Here is a 21670-nt window from a genome sequence, read left to right as displayed (position 1 = left end):
ATGTTGTTCACGGGTCCCAACTCTATCCAATTACGCATCCAATTAATTAAATAATCAATATACAACAACAGAATAACATAATTATTACCTCCAAATCTCTTGAAATATTCACACGTATGTGAATAGTGTCAATTATATTAAGGTCTCGTGATGAATGAATAATATTGACCAAAAATCTTGGAACATGCTTTACACTATATGGATTTGTTTCAACTCTCAAACCAACTCCATGTTCCCTCTTCAAACCCCCAAGTTGACGTATGTAAAATTATACTTCATGATTTCCATGTTTCTTTTCATTGGGGTTCGGACTTTTCAACATCTGAATTTTCGGTTCGAGTCAGGCCGGATGACTTAAATAATGATAAATTGTCTTTGTAATATGAAACTGCATCAAGAGGATCGAACCGGCGTTAGTTTAATTTTGAAGAGGCGCTAAAACCACCAGAACGAATTAGAAAGTGTGATAAATTGTTTTTGTAATCGGTAAAACTAAAGTTAAAATAAGGTTTTTGAGGTAATAATGACCACAAAAGGTTATGTACCGCTCAATAACCATTTAATTTAAAAGGAATACAATAACTATTTAATCAAATTCATAATATTTTTTTTCTTTTCACTTTGTTTTTCAAATTCAACATGTATAAATTGATCTTTTATGAATAAGTTTAAGAATCTCCGGAATCGGAGTTCAAAAATCTCGAGGATCGGTCAGAAAACTATATGGTACATATAAAATAAGAAAAAGTATGAGGCCGGTTGACCTCACACCCTATATAGTAGGCTCGTCTATGGTTATAATATAGCATGGAACATTTCTCTCCATAACATGATCAGAGCACAATTCTGGACAGTTTCTTTCGTGATCAAATGCAAGATTTTTACTATAGTTTCAAAATCAACTGGTTCTTTGATACGCAGAAGATCTAATAGCTAGTTGACTCTACTTGGATCACTTGGACAAATAGACTAGAAAATGACCCAACTCAAATGGGCACAAAGTCGGTTATTTATAGAATTAAGAGACCACAAGTAATAGGCATAAGCGTATCGATGGGGCCGGATAATATGTAGTTTTAGTGTTTTTTATGCTCTAGTTGTAGCTTCTTTTAAGGTGCTAGCCGTTATCGGATCTTGAAATTAGTTTTTGGTAAAATCAAGGGAGTCAAACTCTTAAAATCCAATATTTTACACTACAAAGCGAGGGGGAGGGGGGGGCAGGGACCCGTCTGGTCCTCACTAAGAACCACCACTGGTGCCAACTATTGCAACACAATCAGAGAGACAATGACTTTTAAATAGGCCTTTTCCGACTTAACACGCTTGGACATGGACCTACCCTTTTTCTCATTCGGTTATTCCTCTTTCCCATAAGTCCTCCACAGTGGTCTTTGCACACAAACTGCGGCATTTGGAATAATGACCTCTATCCTCTATATGGCAGCCTTCTCTACTCCACATAGGCGTGTGGTACGTGGTCCACAGACCCCAGTTTTAGACGCTCTAATGGAGATCCATTGCATTCTACTCAATTTGTGGAGGCATAAAAACCTACTCAATTCCAGGGGCGTAGGATAGAAGGGGCCAGGGGCGCCCGACCCCCCGAATTTTTCGCTCAGTAGTGTTCGGTATGTAGTTTTCGTATAGAATTTTTTAGGTATATACATTTTCGACCCCCTGGTTTTATAATTTTTTAGGTATATACGTTTTCGACCCATCGGTTGGAAATCTCAATCTTCGCCATTGCTCGATTCTAAATTATATTATGAATTACTTTTAAATCTACCTCTCTCAAAGATCATTGCCACACCCACGACTCATAGAACTTACAAAGTTCAACCGTCACTCTTTATTTTAACACTATCCTCATGAGTGCCAATGTGTGTGCCAACATAATATACACATATATACATCATCTTCATATATCATCTCAATTGTGATTCAGTATCACATAATATTAGCATAATTATGGTGAATCAAACATGCACCAAAATGGCTCTTCTCCTCTCTTTCTTCTGTGTCATTGCTATCTCAAGTAACTTCTATTAGATTTATTTCTTTATTTACAAGAAAACTGGGTCGTTTTCTATGCAAAAACTCTTTAGAAATGCGCAGGAAACATCCTTTTTCCGACAAAAACGATTTTGACAGAAAAACATTTCGACATAAAGATGTGCTCGGAAGTTCCTATGCATTTCCAACTACTTTTTATTTTACTTTTCTGTTTGTTAAAATTTTTCTACACACACAAGTTTTACTTCGCATTTCCAACCACTTGTATTATCTTTTCAAAATTGTCCTCCGCATTTCCGACACAAGTTTTCCTACGCATTTCCAATGCAAATTAGGGCTTTTTGTTTCTTTTAACAACTAACGAAAGCCTGATCACTCGGGTTAACCCAATGACAAAAGGCCACCCACTCCCGCGAACGCATACGGCGCTGGTGACCCAGCCCACCACCATTCCAAAGGAAACCAACCGGCCGAAGGCCCATTGTGCAGGGGTTTTACCACAGTTGGCCTTCACGCAGTGAGTTTTCCTCTGGAATGGTGGCGGACCGAGTCACCAGCGCCGTCTGCATTTGTGGGCGTGGCTGGCTTTTGCCATTAGGTTTACCCAGGTGATCGGGCTTTCGTTGACAGTTAAAATAAAAGTTAGTGTAGGAATTTCCAGCGCACTTTTTTTAGCTTCCTTGTAGTGTTTAAGTTTTAACAATGTTCTTCAATGGTTACATCTTTTTCATCATAATTCCAACTTTTCTTGCTTTTACTTTGTGATTGTAGGAGCTGTTGTATCGAACCGGATCGGTATAAACTACGGGCAGTTAGGAAACAACCTTCCGTCTCCAGCTCGCTCGATCGAACTCTTAAAACACATGAACATAGGCCGGGTCAAACTCTACGACGCCGACCACGAAATCCTGAACCTGTTGTCGGGGACAGATATCGACGTTGCAATCACAGTTGCAAACGACGAAATCTCAGGCATTGCTGCGAGTCAACACCTCGCAGACCAATGGGTGTATGAACATGTCATAGCTCACTATCCTACCACTCGAATTCGTTTCGTGCTTGTCGGTAACGAGGTTTTCAGCTCCATTAGCACACCCGAAGACATGCAAATAGCGCGCGTTCTTGTACGCGCTATGAGACGGATTAAAAACACGATTAAAGCGCTAGGGATTCGCAACATTAAAATCGGAACCCCTCTATCAATGGACATAATGGAAACAACAACATTTCCACCATCAAATGGCACTTTTAAGCAAGAGTTACAACAACTAATGGTACCATTGTTAAAATACATAAATGGGACAAAATCATTTTTTTTCATAAATGTATACCCTTACATTGAATGGTTTGAAAGCCAAGTATGGAATCAAACCGCGATAAACCTCGGTTCAGCTTTATTTAGAAGCGATGACGAGAGCTACACTGACCCGCAAAGCGGGCTAGAGTACACAAATCTCCTAGACCAGATGCTTGACTCGGTTGTGTATGCAATGGCGAAACTGGGGTATAATGATGTGATGCTCGCGATTAGTGAAACGGGCTGGCCACACGAAGGTGAGTCGGGTGCAAACCGATACAATGCGGCTGAGTACATCAATAACCTTGTTAGAAAAATGACCGCGGTTCCAAGTATAGGGACCCCGGCCCGGCCCGGGGTGGTTATTCCAACTTTTATATTTTCTATGTATGATGAGAATCAAAAGTTTGGGCCGAGTACAGAAAGGCAATGGGGCTTGTTTAACCCGGATGGAAGCCCGGTTTATGAGGTGAACATAACTTCAATCGTATGAGATCGAGTCGTTTGTTGGTGAAATAATTTGCGGTAAATAAGGAAGTATTATGTTTAAAACAGTTCTTGAACGTTTGTTAAGCAATGTTTTGTAATGAATATTGCAAGTAAATTAGCAACAATACGAGTATGAGTCCCAAACTAGGGGCTGAAATGAAGCCAAAACTCGATCTTATTTCCTGATGTTCAAACTAAATCGAGGAATTAACAATAATACATTAAGGAGGTAGGGGCGCCATCACTCACAACATTCAATCAAGTTCCGTCAAATCATCGAGCTTTACTCTATCACCAGTGGTGGATTTTAGTGGAAACACCCATCACTCATCACACCCAACAAGTTCCTTCACATTCTCTGCAACTTTTCATGCGTCATAGTGGCCACTCGTTCCACGCGTGATAGGGTTGAGCGGCGGCGGTGTTCCACGGGTATCCACGCGTGGTCACCGTACCACCACAGAGCGCCCCATCCCCCTAATGACGCCCATTGTGAAATTAAGCAAGAATAATAAATAGAGGTAGAGGATCCTGTAAAAAGTGCTCAAAGTGTGAGAAGTGTAAGAAGTGTATTATAACACTATATATAATACTATATAACACCATATAAACACCGTATAACAATATGTAACAACATATAATACCATATAACACTATGTTACACTACATATCATTATATAACAAATATAACACTATACATCTATCATAGACATGCTATCAGACAACCTATAGTGTTATATTTGTTATATAATGATATATAGTGTTACATAATGTTATATGGTATTATATGGTGTTACATATTGTTATACGGTGTTTATATGGTGTTATATAGTATTATATATAGTGTTATAATACACTTCTTACACTTCTCACACTTTAGGCCATTTTTACACTATTCTTACCCAATAAATAGAATCATGAATAAAATTGATAAAAAATTGAATTCCATAAATATGAGATGAATAAAATTGATAAAAGAATTGAATTCCATAAATATGAGGTGCCACTGTCATTTTCGTCCCTGTGTTTTGGTAGAAAATGTTACTTCAGTCAAAAAACAAAAAATTGCGTAGTTCCGTCCTCAACATTTTTGAAACGTGTCATTTCAGTCCAAAAAGATAACGCGCCGTTAAAAACGTTAACGACAGAACTGGCGCAAGGCGTTATCTTTTTGTACTGAAGTGAAACGTTTCAAAAATATTAAGAACGGAACTGGCGTGAACTTTCTTTTTTGGACTGAAGTGATATTTTCCATTAAACCACAGAGACGAAAATGACAATTAACTCTATTCTAAAACTACTTTAGAGGTATGTCAAGTTTTCGAAATTACAAGTTGAATAATAACCATTGCAAATTAAGACTAAAAAACGTGTGAATGTTGTCAATCAATAATGGTAAAATAGTTATTTTAAAACAACTTAGCAAATACTCTTAGGTAGCGTTCGTTTCATGGAATGGAATGGAATGAAATTAGAAAGTTTTTCTTTGTAAAATTGATCTTGGTTGGGGGAGGGAGGAATTTAAAATCCCATGAATTTCTTTAATCAATGAAATTTGTGACTATTTCAACATTCCATTCCATTCCTTCATTAGAGGACTCGGGGCACCCCCGTGATCACCCATTTTAACGCGTTAAAAAACAACGCAACACCGCCGCCACACAATTCATAACGCGTGGAAATGTAAACGCGTTAACCTGAGCACGCGTTAAACTTTTGAGTTTTATAGGGTATGACTTGTACATTGTGCATTAATACTTGTATATTGGAATCCCCATCACTAGTGATTCCACCCCTCCTACATTTCTATCACTAGTGATGGAAATTGGATTGATGACATGGCATTAGTTGATTGGATAGTGGGAGTGATGGAATCCATCACTAGTGATTCCACCCCTAGTCCCCTTAGAGTGAAGGATTTCTAAGGAATGTTGAAATAGTCACAAATTTCATTGATTAAAGAAATTCATGGGATTTCAAATTCCTCCCTCCCCCAACCAAGATTAATTTTACAAAGAAAAAATTTCAAATTCCATTCCATGAAACGAACGTTATCTTATAACATTCTGTTGTAATATGCGTTCAAGTGTGACAAAAAGTTGTGGCAAAATTTGTCACTTATGAAGAAAAAATGACCAAATCTGGAATTTAAACTTACTACATGGACCGCAATTAACTCTGTAATCAATCCGGCACATTTGGTTTTACAATTTTAGGACACATGGTTTGACTATGTAGACCGAAACAAAAATTGAAGTTTGACTAGGAATATACGTGGCTAGTAAATTATTCCATTATTTTTGACGTACAAAACACATGGTAACGATAATTCAAAGCAAAACGAATAAAATGAAACAAAGTTGAAGCTTTGTTTAATTATGTAGTGGGTTATCACCCATGTTTTGTGGCAGAATCGAAACATAGATCAATATAAGCAAATTACAATGGGACCTTCTACGACGATAACAAACAACGTCGTGGTGATATATTCGATAGTCATGAAATAGTTTATTATTGCATTGACAGTTAATGTAACCATAAAAAAATTACCGGTAGTGGGTTCGAAATGTAAATAAAAGAACCTAGTTACGATGTCATAAAATTTAGAAAAAAATATTACTTTGAGAAAAAAACTAAAAAGAAACGAAAAAAAGAAGTAAAAGGAAAAAAAAGACTAAAAACTTTGGGTTCATAATAATTACAACTGAAAGTTGAGGATGTAAATAGTAATTAACTAATTATAATAAACTGTAAAGATAAACAATATAAAAAATAAAAAATAAACAAAAAACTTACTAAAACTAAAAGATTTGATGGCTGTTTGTAAACTTCTGAATGAGTAAGTTATGAATTAGTAAGAGTTCTGAACCATTAAGTAGTAAACCAGTAAGATATCTGAACCATTAAGATCCAATCTAACGCTTAACCGTTCAGAGAAAAATGTCTGACAAATTCAGATAAGAGGTATTAACCATTAAAAGCAAATGTCTGAATTACTTAGACATCTACTCGTGAAACAAATAGTATTAATCGTTAAGTGTTAAACCAGTAATATGGCTGAATCATTAAAACGCTAACTAAAAGCTAAACAAACAACCCCTAAACATGTCATTATCAAAGTTGAGCGGTAAATATAAATGACGTGGTCAAAGTAACCTTTTAACAATTTAAGAGCATTCACATCCAACCCACCATATTTTCACCCTAAATTACACTTAAAAAACACTACATTTTCTCTCTCCTTTTCAATTAAATAATATTTTTTATACCTTTATCATTACCTTTTCTCTCTCCTCCACTCACAACCACTTTCAAGATATATTAAAAAATTATAGGGGGTGAACAGTGTCCCCCAAATATACAGATAAACAGTAACATTTTCTCTCTCCTCCACTCACAACCACTTTTTATACTCTTTATATTTTAAAAACACCACACACATATTTTGATGCCATGGATGTTAATGCTCTAAGATGTATAATAATATTTACAAGGACCTTAGTGCAAATTTACCAAAACCACAAGGATCAAACATAAACAACTGAAAAAACAGTAGCAGCTTCCACAACAACGACGTCGTTCCGCTGTCGAAACACGACTATCATCATCAACAAACCGGCATAAAGTCAACCATCATCAGCATCATTCATTATTATTCAACCACCACAATTTTGAGAGTTTTCAAATTCTCCGACCAGTGCAACCATAAACCTCCAAAATGGACGGAACTCAACCGTCATCCGGCGGCGGCGGACCGGCGCCGTTCCTCCTCAAGACGTACGATATGGTCGATGATTCAGTGACGGACGAAATTGTGTCGTGGAGCACAAAAGGCAACAGTTTTGTCGTGTGGAATCCTCCTGAGTTTGCTAGACACTTGTTGCCGACGTATTTTAAGCATAATAATTTCTCCAGCTTCATTAGACAGTTGAATACTTATGTAAGTGTTTTAATTTTTGTTTACGGTTTTAGTGGATTGTTTGGAACGTGTTTGTTCTAGTTTTAATTTTCAGTTGATTTGTTATGCATCAAAATATCAAATACCCGTACCTTAGCGATACTATACTATTACGACGGACAAAACATATACCATATGGTATTCGGTTTTGAGTTTAGCTTAATTTTGGTATCTGTAGCATGCGGTACGTTACCAGTTCGGGACTTTTAACAGTACCGATTCGAGACTTTTAACAGTACGGACCAGTTCGGGACTTTTAACGGTACCGTTAGGATTGTAAACGAGCTGAACGTTCAACGAACAGTTTGGGAGCCGTTCGGTGGGAAGTTCGTTTATGTTCGTTTGTTTAATAAACGAACGAACGTGAACAAGAAGCTTCTTTCGATTAGTTAAATGAACAAAAATGAACATAGATCTTGTTCGTTCAATTGCGTTCGTGAACGTGCGGTAAGGTGTTCGTGAACGTGTTTGTGAACATTCATTCTTTTGCGTTCGTTTATGTTAATTTGTTTGTGTTTTAATTAAAGTTTTTTTTTACTTTCATATATTTTATCCTTTACCTTTTTATATTATTCAACTTTTCCACCTTGTTTATGCATCATTCCCCTTTCCTTTCTCATTATTTATATCGACGAATACGATCGACCTTCGTTCCACAATTAAGGCTTCAAGTTCCAGTGCTCCTCTCTGGGCCATCCATCTTTAGCCTTCATTGCGTTCGTCAAATTTATTTGTGTTCGTAAACATGCTTATTTCCTTAATAAACGAACACGGACATAAAATCTCGTCCGGTAAGTGTTCATGAACCATTCGTGAAAACATTCATTTCTTTAACGAACGAACAGGAACAAGGCCTTGTTCGTGTTCGTTTGGTTCGTTTACAGCCCTAGGGACCGTATTATAATGGTAGTGACTGAACATATAGGGTACGCTATTCGGTTTTAGAGCTGTCAGTTTCAGACACGGACCTCTTAACACAAACATGAAACGACACGCTTTTAACAGGTTTCATGTTTGGGCTTAACAGATTTCTTGTCTTAAACAAGTTGACACATTTAGGACACGATAAAATTCATGTCTAAACAGGTTAAAGACCTTTTAACCTGTTAGCTACCTGCTAGTGAATTGTTTATATTTATAGGTTGTTATGATTTGACTTTTGTGGATTTTTATTTTAAATTTGCTAAGGATTAATATGTTAAAGGATTATTATGTTAAGGAAGTATGAACTTTTGAAAGTTTGTGTTTCACTAAACAGGTTTTTAAATATGTGATGTTTATCGTGTCCCTAAACGGGTTTGTTAACATGTCTTTTCGTGTTAACCGAATCGGTGTTCATTTTAGCTAAATTTTGGTATCGACTATGCGGTAAAGTATTGGTTGGGTAGGGTACTAGTATGGTTTTCATCCTGTATAAGTTATAGTTAACAAAGTTGAATGTTCTTTTTACAGGGTTTCAGAAAGATCGATCCTGAAAGATGGGAATTCGCGAACGAAGAATTTATAAAAGAAAAAAAACACCTTCTGAAGAACATTCATCGTAGAAAACCGATTCACAGCCACAGTACCAATCCTCAATCTTTAACAGCTGACCCTGAAAGAGCCGCTTTCGAGGAAGAAATCGCTAAACTCACTCGCGAGAAAACTTCTCTAGAAAAAAACGTCTCGCGGTTTAAACAACATCAACCCGCTACAAAACTTCAACTCGAAGACCTTACTCAACGGGTCAACAACATGGAACAAAAACAGGACACCCTGTTGACTTTCTTAACGAAAGCGGCGCAAAATCCCGCACTCGTCGAACACCTTGCGCATAAACTCGAATCGTTGGATGTTTCGGTTGATAACAAGAAACGGAGATTGCCCCGATCTCACGTTTCCCAAGAAGACGGTCTTGTCAACGAGTACAGCCCGTATAGGCCTGATTTCGGTAACGTTTTTCATCATGATTTCTCGAACAAGCTTCGGCTCGAGTTATCACCGGCCGTTTCGGATGTTAATTTCGTTTCTAACGGCAGCACTCAAAGCTCGGATGAAGACGATGGAAGTCCACAAGTTATATTAACCGACGACTTCACAAGGACTAATGAGATGACGACACCTGGCGGCGGGCCGCAAGAGCTGATAGATACTTGCGCATCGTTTGGGTTTAACATGAAAACCGGATCGTGTGTAGATGCTAATGAAGAACCCGAGGGCTATTTATCGTGTCAGTTGAATCTCACTTTGGCGTCATGTGTATCTCAAACCGACCCGTCTCAAGATACGGTTACAATCCCTGAATCGTTTGAGGGTATTCGAAAAACTTCGGGTCAAGACATTATATCTTCGTCACATGATGGTCGGGCTAATAATGCAGCACCTGTAAACGTTCAGGCTCGGGTTAATGATGTGTTTTGGGAGCAGTTTTTAACTGAAAGACCGGGGTCTTCGGATATTGAGGAGATGGGGTCGAGTTTAAGGTCAACGCCATCGTTTGACCAAGAAGATAGACGATCGGGGTATGGACCGTATGGGAACTCAAGGAACCTGCGGAATTTGACTCTTTGAGAAAGAAATTATGTACTAGTCCATATATGGTTCACATTTGAAATAAATCTTTCTTGATTTTCTTCTCTTTTTAATGCTTGTTTTATAAATGACATCTCAAGCGTGTGCATATAGGCGAGACGCTAGTATACGTGAAACTCTCATCGTACGTCTCATCTTTCGGCTCCTAAATGCCGTTGATCACACATTTAAAAGTTAAAACCAAGCTTATATGCTTAAAATTTGATTACTAAAAATAAGTGTTGTTGAAGAAAGTACAAATGATACATATGTAGTTTTGTTTCTCAATATGATCGGGGGTTATATCTAAGCAAATACGAGTTAGATTGATTAAAAAAATACAAGCCGATTTCATACAATTTTGAGTTCGAGCCCGAGTTAAAGCTAACTTGTTTCAGCTCGCTTGTTGAACAAACCATATTGAACTACTTGATTTTCCTTGATTAAACGATCAGTTAATAATTTTAATCGGCCATTTACATGTTTTTTAATTTTATTGACTATCATTATACAGTGTACCAATGAGTTCTAAATCAGTTGGTAAGGGAGAAGGCACACCATGGTCTTCCAACGTGGAGGTTATGAGTCAGAGTCTTACTTGGAGTAATAATTTTGAGATGGATCAGGGGTTTTACCACAATGACCTGTGATGGGTTTTCACTGAAATGGTGGGCAGGTTTGGTCACCAATGTTGTCCACGTTCGTAGGGCGTGGGTGCCCTTTTGTCAATGGGTTTACCCGGATGACCGGGTTTATATAAGATTCGTTGGCCGTTCAAAAAAAAATATTATATAATGTAAAATGCTTTTCGATTTTATGTCTAGCATTATATATACTATTGTAAAAGTTTAAAATTTATTAGAGATAATTACATCATCGAAAAGAATACGTGTAAATTTGTATATTACAAACAAAAAGTAGGTGTTTGTCATATGATATGGAAAATCAAGAGTAAATTACAAGTTTTGCCCTTTATGTTTACACCAAATTGCAGGCGCTGTCCTTTAGTGCAAAAGTTGACAAATTTTGTAGTTAATGTTCCAAAATCTTGCACGTTATGTCCTTTAGGCCAAACCAAGTTAGATTTTTTAGTTAAATCTGGTCATGTGCCTTGCACATGAGGGTATTTTCGTCATTTTAGCTCCCAGGGGCTATTTTGTAAAGAACTTATATTCAGGGACTATTTTATGAAAACCCCTTTGCTACCTTTCTTCCTTCTCCAAAACAATCTTCTCCAAAAAAACCTCTGCACATCAGAACCACCATCACCACCCGATCGTTCAGAACAACCATCACCACCCAATCGTTCAAGGTGCCAAGAATTAGAAGTGAAACCCTCTGTTCCGGTTTGGTGTCATCTGTCATGGAGATTTGGGGAATTTTATTGGGAAAACAAGAACTGGGTATCTCATAAAACTAACAAACAACCAAGATACCAACTTTTTCTTGAAGATCTGACTGTACTACTTCAACAATTCTGACCCAATTCATAAAAAAAGGTCAAAACTTTGAAAACCCTTTTGCGAACCATGTGCAGGTATCTTGCTAAGACTAAAGAACACCTCTTTTAAGGTGGTTTGCTAAGGTGGATGACGGTGGCAGGTTCAAGAAACAGTCAAGAAACGTGAGGCTCTTCTGGGTGTGATGAAAAAAGAGATGGGCAAGAAGGGTAAAACTGATTCTGAGAAATTGTCAAGAATTAGAAGTGAAACCCTCTGACAAAATGATTACCGAGGACCCCACAGGAGCACAGCGATCTCAAAAACCAAAAGGGATTTCTCGTACTGTTACGTCACCGACAATATTGGATGGCAATACGAATCCTGTGGTTGTGATGTCTCCGTGTATGTTTGTAAATGTGGAGGGGGTAAAAGATGAAAAAGATGAAGAAGCTTTGGTGAACTTTTTGTCAAACAAGAAGAATAACAGTGCTGAGATTCTGAAAAGATTGTTTTGGAGAAGGAAGGAAGAAAGGTAGCAAAATGGTTTTTATAAAATAGTCCCTAAATATAAGTTCTTTACAAAATAGCCCCTAGGAGCTAAAATGCCGAAAATGTCCTCATGTGCAAGGCACATGACCAGATTTAACTAAAAATCTGTATGGGTTTGGTCTAAAGGACATAACGTGCAAGATTTTGGAACATTAAGTACAAAATTTGTCAACTTTTGCGCTAAAGAACAACGTCTGCAATTTGGTGTAAACATAAAGGACAAAACTTGTAATTTACTCGAAAATCAAATACATAATATTATAAATGAGAAGTATACATTAAATTTAAAATAATTAATAATAATCTATACTTAAGTATACGAGATTAAACAAAATAATATTTAGTAGGAGAGTTATCTATAATTAATTAGAAGAGATTAAACTAAATAATAATTATCCATAAGATATTAAACAAAATAATATTTAGTCGGAGGGTTATCTATAATTAATAGAAAAGATTAAACTAAAATAATAATTATCTATAAGACTAGTCACTTACCCGCGCGATGCGGCGGGAGTGGCAATTTACAATAGTATAATTGTTTACCGTTAGTTTATCCGTCGTCTCATGAAATATTGTATAGTACTTAAGTTAGTTTTCTTATTAGTGATACAATGGCACTGGTTTTTCTGTTAGTTTATCGATTATTTGGTGATCTTCTACAAGAATAGTACAAAACAAGGAAGTAGATGTAATTAAAAACAAGAAGAGTTCAAAACAGTCAAGTAGCTGGACAAAACAATAAAAACACCATGCGGGGAGTCTCTTGTATCTCTTCCTGTTTTACCAATACATCCGTTCGCTTATGACTTTCTTGTACCTTCTCCTCTACTGTACCAGATTTCGACACATAAAAAAATGTTAGACGCCTACAGGTGGTTTAAAATAGTAATTAAAAGGTAATTTCTGGAAGCAAATAAGGCATAAAATCTACTAACTTACCTTCTTTTTTATTCGGATACGATTAATTAATCACGCAACACTTCCTGGTAGACAACATTTGATGTGTAAACTCCGCTTTGTTTGAATTCTTTGGCGAGATGTACCAACACCTTCGTACTTTGTCTTGAAATCCCTCTTGATAACGCGACATAAAGTTGTCCATGTGAAAATACAGAATCCGGAAGATAAATACCAACGTTCGGAATTGTTTGACCTTGAGCTTTATTAATCGTCATGGAAAAGCTAAGTCGAATTGGAAATTGTTTTCTTTTCAGCTTGAATGGGAACATGTCATCTTCAGAAAGGGTTAGAGGGATTCTTGGCAAAAAAACTCTTTTGCCGGCATGTTGACCGACTGCAATTTCCGCATCAATAACATTTCGCATGAAACCCTTACATATCAATCGCGTGCCATTACACAGGCCATGTGATGGATCGATATTAATTGGAAATTGTTTTCTTTTCAGCTTGAATGGGAACATGTCATCTTCAGAAAGGGTTAGAGGGATTCTTGGCAAAAAAACTCTTTTGCCGGCATGTTGACCGACTGCAATTTCCGCATCAATAACATTTCGCATGAAACCCTTACATATCAATCGCGTGCCATTACACAGGCCATGTGATGGATCGATATTACGTAACAATATTATTGGGCATCCAATTTTTAAACGAAGCTTATGAGGCGGCAAACCACTAACATTTAGCGAGTTTAAGAACTCGACCGGACAGAAGTTGCGCTGATCGTCTTCAGCTTCATCAAAACTGTAATAAACTTTTTCCTCCCCTTGAAAAATTTCAATCATTTGATTATTAATCTCGTCAACACTATCATTTTTAGTGGACAATATTGCTCTAGAGATTATATAATCTGAAGAATATACATTATCTTCAATTGATGGAAAGATGGCATGGATCAATTCTTTTATAGCGTTTTCTCTGTTGTTGCACTGAATTGTCATGTCATCGGGTATGCGGATATAGTTTCCTTCGATTGGTTCTTCAGTTCCATCGCCGGCTCTTAAAAGAAATTTAGAAAACCATGGATCTTTTAGCGCTCTCATATTTATGGTCAACCGCATCTTCTTAGTCAAAGACCAAAGAGGTGACATTCGTACGCTGGAGTCTACAATCTGTGCTCGAGTGCCACGTTTAATAACCGGCAACACTTGTCTGAAGTCACCTCCCATAACCATTATCTTTCCACCAAATGGGAGACTAACACCTATAATGTCTTGGAATGTACGATCGACTGCCTCTATCGCCTGTCGTTTAGCCATCGACGCTTCATCCCATATGATTATTTTGGCAGACCGAATCAGTTTAGCGGCCCCACTCTGTTTTTTGATATTGCACATTGAATTATTTTCAAGATTAAGAGGAATCTTGAATCTCGAGTGAGCCGTTCTACCTCTGGGCATATTATTAGCCGCTGCACCTGATGAAGCTATTGCGAGAGCAATAAGACCACGTGACCGAATTTCAGTAAGCAAGGCAATGTACAAAAATGTTTTTCCAGTTCCACCTGGACCATCAATAAAGAACACGCCTGGAAGATCATTATCAACATGCATCATGATCTCATCAAACACGTTTTTTTGGTCCGGATTAAGTGAATCTTTGGCACTCAAGTGTTCAGGTTCCAAAACAATCCCATACTCTTCTTGTAACTCACGATAACCTGCATCTTGTAAGTTAACATCGTCTGTTATCTTAGGAAGGTCGAACTCATTGAAATTTTTACCCATGGATTGTACCAAGACACTAATTTCGGTAAGAACCATATTTTGAACTCGTTCTATACTTTGACAGTGTAACCGATGATCTTCAGACAGTGAATCAAAGTGGTCATTCCATAACTTTCGAATATCTCCAGGTTGGCAAAAAAATCATTATGGTCGCAAATAACCTTCTAAGAGCATTGGGAAACTGAAACGTAGAGGCTTCTTCGAGACATTGTGATAGATATTCATCGTCTTCTATTAAGCCTAACTCAAGAGCTGCTTTCCGAAATGTCGCACACTGTTGACCATTAACTGTGCAAAGATGTTCAAAAGAAGTAGGCCCTCTGACATTTGACAAAAGTAGGCGTAAGTAGTACCTTTCTCCTTCGGTTGGATTAGCGGAAACGATACGACCTCTTTGTTTTTTACCGAAACGACGACTCCAACGGCGTGTGCTTCCATTCCACGTAAAGTGTTTTGGAAAATCTTTATACAAATGTACCCTTGCTGTTTCATCGTTTCTATTTATCTCAAAAAATGCTGTTAGCATGGTTCTCTTATCCCTTTCCCTATCAACAATATTAGGCATCAAGTCATCATCTCTAAATCTAACCATCTGATTATTTGGGAGATGAAGTTGTAAGGCTAGAACAGCAGGAAAGATTTGAGAAAGAGAGAAGGAAAAAATGCGCCACATAGCTTCTGGGGGCGATATGTAGCGTGCATCTTGAAATCTTTTTATCTCATTAATAACAACCCCTGGCTCACTTTGATCGACTTGAATAACCTGTTTGTCATGTCCTTTATAAACATATTTGAAAAGATATTTCACAGATTTTATACTTGAGCAAACTTCAACATTCATGTGGCAGTTAAACATCATCAAAAGCCTTGGGTTATATGGGACCACCCATCTATTATCAAGTGTTTGTCCTCGTAGGTCCACTTCTATCCCGGTGTCTCTCCTTCGATACAACGGATACGAATCTTCTCCTTGTGTCGTCTGTTCGTTAAATTGTCTAGGATAGTGAAAACGACAAATTTTAGGATCACCCTGCATACAAGGACTGCTTGATCGTAAATTGCCGCAAGGACCGTGAATCATGTGCTTGACAACCATCTCATGCAATCTGGGATGTGTTAGTTTGTTAGGAATTTCAGCACACACAGCCTTATCATAATGGTCCGCGTTATTGATCTTGTGTTGCGGGTACATGATTAGGAGAAAATGTGCATGCGGCAAACCCCGCTTTTGAAATTCAATGACATAGACGTATGCCTTAACTTCCCCGAGGACATGTTTCTTGAAGAGTTGATCCTTAAGATCTTCTAATTTAGCCCGGAACACTCTTGAAACAAGGTCTGGACGATCTGTAGCAGTTTGACCAACATGTAAGTTATCACATATCTCAGGCCACTTAGGATTGCATGTCATTGTAAGGAATACATCAGGCTTGCCGTCATCTTGAACTAACGTCATCGCGTCTAGAAACCGACGTCGCATGTCGCGAGGCCCCCCGATGAAAGATGCAGGCAACACAATTCTTTTCCCGACTCTGTTTGCATGAACCTCACCAGTATTGACGCAATCCACAATACCTTGGTACAATTCGGCCCGAATCTTAGCCTGGTTTCTCTCACAAAATTCTAAGCGTGACGTCTCAATTTTGATGTAAACATCAACCACAAACTGCTGTAGCAGCCTACCACCGAACAAAAGCACATTATCGGTAGATCGAATCTGGAACTTGTAACAGTAGTACTCTCGCATAGCCACGGTTGTTCTACCACTTCGTGTGTTTGCCTCTTGAAAAGTTTGTTTTAGATTTTACCCTATATTTATTGTTCACATACAATAATATTTAATTAACTTTTCAATTTTGATAAAAGAACATTTTACATTCGAAATGAACTTTAGAAAATGAACACTAACTATTAACGATTTGACGTTTTTTATATTTTATTGAATCATTCGTATAAAAATGATATTTTAAGTTATCTTTTTGGTTTTACTGTTAATGAAAAAATCGGGTATGGAATATTTTAAGCAAAAAATGTTTTATAGTTTTTAAAATTAGTAGTGAAAATTAAAGAATAAAAAAATAGTCGTTTAAATAAATTACGGGTAAAGTGCCATAAGATAAGTATTTATTGGAGGGTTTTTTTAGATTGGATGTGATGGTATGGTGTTAACAACCAGGACCGGCTCAACACTTTGAAAGGCCTAAAGCGAACTATAAATGTGGGGCCCTTTCTAGTTATAACTTACATTATTTTTTGTTGCTTTAAAGCAAGTATATGATGGTATTCTTAAATATTATATTGATATTTTGTAAAAAAAAAAATAGTAGATTATGTTGTTATTATTACATGAAGTATTTTAATTTCAAAGCATATATGTTTGCTGAAAAATAAAAAACTTGTAGTAAATCATGAAATTAAAGCTAATATAATCATTTCTAGAAATAGAAAATTAGCTACTAACGCAACATATATTAGTAAATAAAAACAGATACATATGAAAAGAGAAAACAATGAGAGGAAGAATATGAAGTTGGAATCCTAAAAATAAAAAATCTAACTTTAATGGCTAAAAACTCCTTTGTCCATTCATGCTTTTATAACTCTGTAAACCAATAACAAAAGATAATATATAATTTTTTTATCCAAATTGAAGGCCTTTTATGGAGTTGTGGCCTAAAGCAAAGGCTTTAGTTGAATTACCCTTCAGCCGGCTCTGTTAACAACAATACTAATTGAAAAAGATGATAATATTCTCACACCTTAACTCCCCTCTATCTCTTTATATATACATAGATATATAGAGAGAAAGAAATAGTAAAAAAGATGTTAGAATAGAATGACTCTTAAAAAAGATGGTGCTCTTTATGATGTTTTATTTTAGTATGTATCAGGTTTGGGTGAGCAATAAGAATATGTATCATGAGAAGGCTTTAAACATGAACATTCATTGGTAGACGATTGAAGAGAGGGAAATCAGGCGAAAACACAACATATTAATGATCATTTAGTTAATAATATAGGTTATTTGGTTAATAGTAACGAAACGATATTTCACGCAATAGCCTTTTATCAATCAAATTTAAAAGTTTCTATAAGAATAATAGTTTTTGTGACCAAATGGTACATATTATAATAACTTATTCCTGAATTAAAGAATTTTTACATCTCATATTGTAATACTAATGAATTTCATAATCAACAGCCCAAAAAAACAAAGAGGCAGTTAAACAATACAGATCAAAAAACCACAGTTATTTCAACATTTACAACCTTCTAAAGTTAAAAGCCACAGTTAAAAGTTACAAAAAAACCAAGAAATTTGGAAGAACTTACAATAATGCAAGAGGCAGATGTAAAAAGCCGACAAAAAATGTGAAACCTTGATGTGAGAGCCGAGAAACAACGCAAGATCCAGATGCAAAGAGTCAATATATTCTGAAATCGAAGTAAAATAGAAGTTGTTAGGTTGATGTTTTGAAGGTTTAATTGATGCAAGACTTAAAAGTAGGATTTAGTTCAACTGAGATAAATTTACAATTTGAAAGTTTAATTCGTCTGAGTTGAGTGATTGTAGAGTGTTGAGCTTGATGAAGTATTTGTAGAGACTGAAGCAAGCATGCTCTCTTTCACACAACAGTAAAATCTTGCTTTACAGCTGTAGATGTAAAAGCAGTAGTCAGTTGAGTGTAGTTGAGGGTTTGTGTACTTATAGAGACTGAACCAAGCATGAGACAACAGTAAAATCTTGGATACTGACATGACTTGGTTTTTGAAAAGGTTGAGATGACTTGTAAAGCAGTACACGGTAAGTAGTAAAAAAAACAAAAAGGACAAAAGTCAAACAAAAGATACTGACATGACTTGGTTTTTGAAAAGGTTTGAGATATATTAAAAGATATCATTCTAACTAAAGACTTAAGAATATCAAAAAAGTTTTTGGATTATAAGTTGAAGTTGGATTCTAACTAAACCATTTGGTATTTGAAAGGGGTATTTCCAGCTATAAGTTGAAGTTGGATTCTAACTAAACCATTTAAAGTTACTGCAGTTATGGTTTATTTTTTTTATCAGCCTGGACTCTTTAACTGCTTCAATTTTTGTTCTTAATAATTTAATTGGTAATCTGTCACATAACTCATCTAGTTTCTGTTATTTTTTCCTAAAGATCTTTTTCTGTATCCATTTAGTTATTCATAGGACAAAAGTGACTTGTAAACTTATATGGTTCCGTTATATCTATATCTATGAGCATTATGTTAGTTCACCATATAAAACTAATGATACCTGCGTGATAACTCTCAATACCCTCCAAATTTCATGTTGTGCCGCACCCCACGATTCTTTAGTGTTGAGTTTATTTGCATTTTCAACAGCATCATCTATCCCTGGGAAGCATTTTGACTCGTAATCGTTGTGCTTTGATGGTGCATAAATCTGGCATAGACAGTAGACACAATTATTGTTAGATAATGTGTTTCAACTTTATGTCTTTTTTTTCATTATACGTTATACTTCTGCTGACTATAAAAGCCAAACATCAACTTTATGTCTTTTTTTTTTTCATTTTTATTCATAGGTAAGCTGCTTGAGAGGGCAGGAAAGTAATTCTGGAACACTTACCTCGGGATATTGGCAGTTTTTACCCAGGAATCGTAAACCGTTTGTGATGAGTTGTCTAGATCTTGAACCTTCAAAATGACAAGATGGAATGAATATGGATTTTTTTTAATTTTTTACGTCTAGCGGTGGAAAATGGTGGGTTGGGTAACAGGCCATACTTGGTATGAGTCAAAACCGTCAGGTCAGCTTACGTTGACCCGAATTCACATGTTAAAGACGATATAAACTATGCAAAACTATAGGATGCTATATGCATTAAAAGTACACCTTGGGCGACTATGAACCGTTCAATCCATTCAACCCGTTTCCTTTTAAAATAAATTTCTTTTATGTCTGTTAAAGATAAAACATAGCCGAAATCGACTTTGGACCCGTTCAACGTGCTTTCTTTTTTACTAACTTTTTGGTTTGGCCATTTATATGTAAGTAGGCTGAAACTGCCACATGTATTTACCTGTTTTGTAACTCATGTGATTAACTGATCAAGTTGTGGAGTGGCTGAGGCTTGAAATCCTGCCTCAGCAACCGCAATGTCGACATTTATGTACGCAACAACTTTCGATGCTAACTTTTCTCTGTTTTCTTCAACCCATTCCGTCGATCCAATCTTAAAAAAACATAACAATTATTATAAATATTAAAAAAAAACTAACTAAGATTTGTGTTAAGAGAGATAGAGACCAATCCATATTCTTCTGCATCCCAATTTTGCAAAAGATAATCGTTCTTCGCGGTTTCCAACCTTCTTTACGTAGCTTCTCAAATCTTTCAGCAACCTGCATTTTATGTAATGGTCACAAAAAAAATTATATAAAGGTGTTCCCGGTGCGGCACATGCTAAAAACTTCCCTGAACGCTTTATTACTATTCCACTCCGACATGAATTCGTCGACCTGAGTTTAATAAGCGAATATAAGCGTTTAATGTGCTTCCCAATATTAATAAAATTTAGAAATCAGACAACTGGAGTGTTTAACAAACCTCTGAGGTTGAAAGCTCTATAAGGGCATTAACGTCCTTACTTGCAGCCAGCCTTCTTGCATCGTTCAAGAGGGAGCGGTTTTGGTAAAAGCAAGTATTCTGGAAAGACAGAAAACGAAAAAATTGATGACATCCATTTTAAATTCTAAAACACAAAATCTAGCCTTAAATGAAAATACTAACATACCTCTTCTTCACGTTTATTCCTCAGCTCACTAATTTTGTGATAGGCCTTATCCTTTTTCTCGATCACTACACACAATTCCTCCTCTAAAGAAGCAATCACATTGTTTATGGCCTCGTTTTCAGTCTCGAGTGTCTTAAGTTTGGCCTTGATAGCTTGATGATCCTTGCGGACCCCGTCAAGATCAACGCCAATAGACTACAAACAACATGGAATCATAATAAGCATTAATAAATAAACTTTTACACTGGTATATAGAAGAAGAGGCGTTCTTACTTTGACCTGGTCTTGAATGGTACGATTGAGGAATCATTGTTGACTTCAAAGTTGAAATCACCAGGTGGAGGTGCATATTCTTGTGGAAAAGCACTTGCAAAAATCTGTAACGATTTATAAAACCGTTAGATAGTAATTCTTTTATTTTAATGATAATAATAACGGAAGTTAAAACACACCTGTGAAGATGAACCAAGACGCTTGGAGGCCCGCCAAATAACTTCGAGATTTTTATCCCCTTTTTGCTTAGCTTTATCTTGGTAATCAATCCGGCCGAAGAAAAGAGAATCAAATCCAACCTAAATGATCATAACGACTAAAGTTTAAAACTTTAAAACAAGTAATAAAAGTGATATTAACAGTTTTTATAAGCGTCAATAAACCAGAATATATGACCTCTGCCCCTAACAGACAAGCCTAACGTTGTTTGATCAATCATATTACACAAAAACTAAATGCATACTAAGAAAACATATTAAATAAAATCAGAAGCATATCCCCCGCTTGCGGCGGTACCCTAGCCACGTCAATACCTTCCACCATGCGGAGGTGACCTGATGTAGTTAATCTTGTGAGGGGGTGACACCCTACGGCGTGGCGGTGATCCGCCACGAGGATGGTGAC

General features: G+C 36.6%; 4 protein-coding genes and 2 long non-coding RNA genes across 6 annotated transcripts; 2 read left to right on the top strand and 4 right to left on the bottom strand.

Moving 5' to 3' along the window:
* Positions 1–1894: 1894 nt before the first annotated feature.
* LOC110887237 (probable glucan endo-1,3-beta-glucosidase A6) lies at positions 1895–3897 on the top strand. Its single transcript, XM_022134998.2, has 2 exons — positions 1895–2035; positions 2785–3897. The coding sequence occupies exons 1-2, from the start codon at positions 1969–1971 to the stop codon at positions 3801–3803; spliced, it is 1086 nt and encodes a 361-aa protein (XP_021990690.1). The 5' UTR covers positions 1895–1968; the 3' UTR covers positions 3804–3897.
* Positions 3898–7436: 3539 nt separating this feature from the next.
* Positions 7437–10381, top strand: LOC110890855 (heat stress transcription factor A-5). Its single transcript, XM_022138507.2, has 2 exons — positions 7437–7739; positions 9210–10381. The coding sequence occupies exons 1-2, from the start codon at positions 7518–7520 to the stop codon at positions 10305–10307; spliced, it is 1320 nt and encodes a 439-aa protein (XP_021994199.1). The 5' UTR covers positions 7437–7517; the 3' UTR covers positions 10308–10381.
* Positions 10382–13266: 2885 nt separating this feature from the next.
* Positions 13267–14985, bottom strand: LOC110888637 (ATP-dependent DNA helicase PIF1-like). The gene has a single exon (XM_022136154.1). It carries the CDS (start codon positions 14983–14985, stop codon positions 13267–13269), a length of 1719 nt encoding a protein of 572 aa, XP_021991846.1.
* Positions 14986–15085: 100 nt separating this feature from the next.
* Positions 15086–16732, bottom strand: LOC110888638. Its single transcript, XM_022136155.1, has one exon. It carries the CDS (start codon positions 16730–16732, stop codon positions 15086–15088), a length of 1647 nt encoding a protein of 548 aa, XP_021991847.1.
* A 1559-nt stretch (positions 16733–18291) lies between these two features.
* On the bottom strand, positions 18292–19432 carry LOC118484097. Its single transcript, XR_004872635.1, has 3 exons — positions 19291–19432; positions 18521–18640; positions 18292–18420 (listed from the first exon to the last, which is right to left on the bottom strand). It is a non-coding gene; the product is annotated as an uncharacterized LOC118484097 (long non-coding RNA).
* A 1080-nt stretch (positions 19433–20512) lies between these two features.
* Positions 20513–21334, bottom strand: LOC110887238. Its single transcript, XR_002563170.2, has 4 exons — positions 21226–21334; positions 21047–21150; positions 20774–20968; positions 20513–20685 (listed from the first exon to the last, which is right to left on the bottom strand). It is a non-coding gene; the product is annotated as an uncharacterized LOC110887238 (long non-coding RNA).
* Positions 21335–21670: the final 336 nt, after the last annotated feature.

The sequence above is a fragment of the Helianthus annuus genome, chromosome 11 (genome assembly GCF_002127325.2).
Source record: "Helianthus annuus cultivar XRQ/B chromosome 11, HanXRQr2.0-SUNRISE, whole genome shotgun sequence".
Lineage (NCBI taxonomy): Eukaryota > Viridiplantae > Streptophyta > Magnoliopsida > Asterales > Asteraceae > Helianthus > Helianthus annuus.
This window is presented reverse-complemented; position numbering and strand designations above follow the sequence as displayed.